This window comes from Melanaphis sacchari, unplaced genomic scaffold (assembly GCF_002803265.2).
Source record: "Melanaphis sacchari strain LSU unplaced genomic scaffold, SCAv2.0 Contig106_pilon_pilon, whole genome shotgun sequence".
Lineage (NCBI taxonomy): Eukaryota > Metazoa > Arthropoda > Insecta > Hemiptera > Aphididae > Melanaphis > Melanaphis sacchari.
The window spans coordinates 9,746-14,263 of NW_020270400.1; the positions used below are offsets into that span (position 1 = coordinate 9,746).

General features: G+C 27.8%; 1 protein-coding gene across 1 annotated transcript in view; it reads right to left on the reverse strand.

Moving 5' to 3' along the window:
* Nucleotides 1-478: 478 nt before the first annotated feature.
* LOC112603353 (polyadenylate-binding protein 4-like) overlaps nucleotides 479-4,518 on the reverse strand; it is a 6,261-nt gene continuing 2,221 nt past the window's right edge. Inside the window, exons 2-9 of the mRNA XM_025351880.1 lie at nucleotides 3,297-3,490; nucleotides 2,675-2,953; nucleotides 2,488-2,604; nucleotides 2,224-2,418; nucleotides 1,846-2,061; nucleotides 1,426-1,582; nucleotides 835-1,229; nucleotides 479-748 (exon numbers count right to left, since the gene is read on the reverse strand). Of these exons, the coding sequence (XP_025207665.1) occupies nucleotides 578-748; nucleotides 835-1,229; nucleotides 1,426-1,582; nucleotides 1,846-2,061; nucleotides 2,224-2,418; nucleotides 2,488-2,604; nucleotides 2,675-2,953; nucleotides 3,297-3,490 (1,724 nt within the window). The 3' untranslated portion in view covers nucleotides 479-577. The remainder of the gene's footprint in view (nucleotides 749-834; nucleotides 1,230-1,425; nucleotides 1,583-1,845; nucleotides 2,062-2,223; nucleotides 2,419-2,487; nucleotides 2,605-2,674; nucleotides 2,954-3,296; nucleotides 3,491-4,518) is intronic.

Below are 4,518 nucleotides of genomic sequence, written 5' to 3' on the forward strand. Positions count from 1 at the left end.
TACAAGATTTCTTATTGTTAACAAAAACTCTATTGACCAATGAAATGCATTGTTTAATGAAATATGGATGAACGGAAAATTTAGTAGTAGTAAGCACAACATATTTATGTAATGATCTTTAAGTCATAATTTTCTTCTTCTTTTTTTTTTTTTTAAGTATCAATATTGACAAGCAATAAATATTTTTTTTTTATAAAAAAAGAATTTATAAGTTCATGAACAAGACCAATATAATATAAAGGACAAACATAAGATATGATTTTAGTTGTCAATTTTTAATATTGATAATTTATCAAAAACAAAATTTCAATAAAAATGTTGTGATATTACTACCAAAATTGAAACCGTACTATATTCCAGTTTAGTTCAATTTATTATTTTTTTTTTTACATTATTTTAATTTTCCCATTTTTTTGTTGTTTTTTTTAAATTAAACTTTTTTTTTGCGCTCAATTTTTTACTTGTACAGAGTTTATAATTTTCCCACTGTATAAAAAAATTAGTTATTAATGAAAAAGAAAATTTTACATGAATATTTGTATAAAATGTAATAATGAGGAAAATGTCATGGGCGCAATTATTCTTTCTTCACTTGTGTCTGTTGTGCTTGATGAGCTTGAAGCACAGCAACAGCTTCTTCTACTTTGTTCTTTAAAGATTCATGATGTTCCAACATGTGAAGCAAATCTGAATTATCGATCTCTAACAACATACCAGTGATCTTACCAGTCAAGTCTGGGTACATTCGCTGCAATATAATAATAAATTATGTAAAACATATTTTATATATTATTATCATTTCATTTAACATATAAGTAAAAATTTAAATTTTACCTGAATAAGAGGGAAAAGTCTCTCTCCCAACATCTGCTTTTGATCTTCTGGTTTAGCGGTAGCCAACATAGTTGCTGTAAGTGGTTCTTGTCCATGTACATGTACAGCTGCTTGTACTGGTGCAGGAGGTTGACCAGGTTGTGCTTGTCCCATACCTTGAGCTTGGCCAGGAGGATTACGCATATTAGCTGTATATTTATATCCAGAACCTGTACCACGTGTTCCAGGAACACGCACACCTCCAGCAGCAACAGCACCTGGCATTTGTTGGGCTGTGCTAATAGGTCTAGCATTTCTATCCACCATAGCGTTTCTAGCCAATGCAGCTTGTTGCCCAGCAGGTACAGGAGCACGAGCTCCAATGTTTCGGTACTGTGTAGCCATATTTGGATAACCTAAAAATAATTAATAAATTATAAAAACAAATGTAAAACATATATTTTGATTGAGATAATAATGGTCATGCAGTATTGATGTATAAAAGCACCATCATAAAGGTGTATATCCAAATAATGGTTTAATTATCAAAGAGTATAGTAAAATAAAAGCTATTCTTGACGCAAGATTATATTAATTATATGCAAAAGGTACCTGCAGCAGCAGCTTGTGGTGCTCCAGCCCTAACTTGTGGCTGGGAAGCCCATCTTGGTTGTGGACGAATTTGAGTCATTTGAGTAGGTCCATAGAAACGCTGTGGCTGAGGAATAGTTGGTACGAAGTAACCACTTGAAGCACCAGGTTGATATATCTATAATTCAAATAAGAAAAATTAACTTTTTTATTATTTTTTTAAATATGTATTTATAATCTTCAAAAGCTAAGGGTTTTTGCCAATGTATTACTAGATATTTTTGATGTCATGAGATTAGCAATTGTTTACAATAATAGTTCATTGAGTAAAGTGTATTTAATAATGAAACGTGACTTTATAGAAATACATTTGTATTTATTTAATTAATGCAGAATACTACACATTTAACTAAAAATTAACTATAAAAACTATTGACTTACTGGGCCAATAGATTGCATTCTCATATTAGTATTGCGTTGTAAATATTGGGAGTCTAGATGGGCTTTACGGTCTTCTTTGCGTTGAGCCAATGCAACATACAATGGTTTAGTACCAACAATGCGACCATTCATATCTGTTACTGCTTTGGTAGCTTCTTCTGGAGATGAAAAACATACAAAACCAAAGCCTTTACTACGACCATCATCCATCATCACCTAGAAAATTGTTATTTAAAAATAATTAACAAAAATATGGTTATGATTATTTAAAATAAATTGTTTAACCAGGAATTAGCACTGTTTTCTAAAAATTGTAACAGGTAACAGTCATGTATCAGACTATAAACTTATCTAATTTTAAACTATTTAAATATTTACCTTAGCACTTGTAATAGTTCCAAAGACACTAAATTCTTTGCGTAAACGTTCATCGTCAATAGTGTCATCCAAATTTTTCACATACAGATTAACTCCTTGATATCTGTTCATACGTTCAATCTTATACTGTTCGAACTTACGTTTCAATTCTTGTTGGCGTTCAGCTTTCTTTTGAGCACGGCCTACATAATATGTCTAACATATTGTTTTATTAATACCTTCATTAAAACACAAATATTATTTTCTGAATTATTATATACTAACTTTTCCTTCTGGGCTTTCTTTGCCGTGTAATTCAGTTACAGCTTTTTCAGCTTCTTCTGGATCTTCAAATGCCACAAATCCAAAACCTCTAGAACTTCCATCTTCCCTGAACATGACCTAAAAAATGAATTATAAATTAATAAAATCATATTATATGATATGTAAAAACAAAATTTTAAATAATAACCTTGAAGCTAGTAATTGATCCATATTTTTCAAACATCTCATACAATTCTTTGTCAGTGACATTTTCATCTATATTTTTAATGTAAACATTTGTGTAAAGTTTAGCTTTTTGACCCAACTCCTTTTCACGATCTTTTCTGCCAACAAATCGACCAACAAATACTTTTTTTCCATTGAGCAACATGCCATTAACTTTTTCAATAGATTGAGTAGCAGACTGTTCCATTTCAAAATGAACAAAACCATAGCCTTTTGATTGACCAGTCTCATCTTGAGCAACCTATATATATTTAAAATAAACAAAATTATGAATTATTTAGAAATAATAAGATAATTATTTACCTGCTATTATCAAATATTCTTTTTATTTATCAAATACTTAGAATTTTTTTTTAATTTAATTAATATAAAATATAAAATTTTATATAAGTGACTTTATATTAAATTATTAAGTTTTTAATAGTAAAATTAATATTTGTTATAATTAAAAAACATAAAAATCAGTTTTCCACTATCTAACTTACCCAAGGTCATCTCATTAATAATACTTTTACATTGGCTAAGAATGAAAACCTTAGCCTAGTAATTTTAATTAATTCATACATATAAAAACAATCATTTACCTTGCAACTCAATATGTTTCCGAAAGCAGAAAATGTGTCATACATAGCTTTATTATCAATACTTCTATCCAAGTTTTTAATGAACACATTGCCTACACCAGATTTTCTAAGAGAAGGATCTCTTTGAGACCACATAATTCTCATTGGGCGTCCTTTAAGAATATCAAAATTCATGGTGTCCAAAGCACGTTCAGCTATAATAAAAAATGTTAGAATATAAATTAGTATTTAATTGAATAAAAAAAATCACTGTTCTGACAAACTAATTGATCAGAACCAAACTAGATTAAACATTAAATAATAATAAGTAAAAATACATTATATATATATATATACAATTTTCTTTTTTTGCATAGTAACTCTGACAAAATTTTGTTTTTGCATGGGAGAAATGTGATAAGACTTAATCATACAATGTTTACCAAAATAATGTGGTTACACATACAATGGAATTTAAAAGTTAAAAGATTAAGGTGGTTGGAGCGTGATGCGATGAGTTTTGGTTTGTTCACAATTACATGTCTCGGCAAACAATGTATAAGATACTGAACTCAAACAAAACATTTTATTCCAATATATCATCAAAATGTATCAGACATATACTTCCCTATAAAAACATCACTAAAAATTACATAATAATCAAATAGATTAATTAATGTTTATAAGTTATAACATTAAATTTCACATAAACTTATATTCTTAAAATCATCATAATTTAATACACTGATAAATTCTATACATCTTTTTGTAGTTTCTACTCTAGTATATTAAATTTAATGAGTCCTAATAAATAAAATACAGTCATATCTTTGAACAATACGTGAATACATATTTAAAATTATCTATTCATTAATCAGATTAAATAACATTAAACACATTACTAAACATTAAGGACATTAATGGTATTGGAACTCAGTCAACTAGTAAAATTATTTAAGTAAATATTCTAATATCTATCAGATTAATTAATGTTCACAGCAATATGTTTCAGATATATGCTTGTCTCTTTTAATTTAATCATCATAAAAATCATTAAATCTAAGTAAATGTTCCAATATCAGATTAAAGTTTGCAGCAATATGTTTCAGATATATGCTTGTCTCTTTTAATTTAATCATCATAAAAATTATTAAATCTAATTCAATGTTCCAATATCAGATTAAGGTTTACAGCACTATGTTTCAGATATATGCTTGTCTCTTTTAATTTAATCATCATAAAA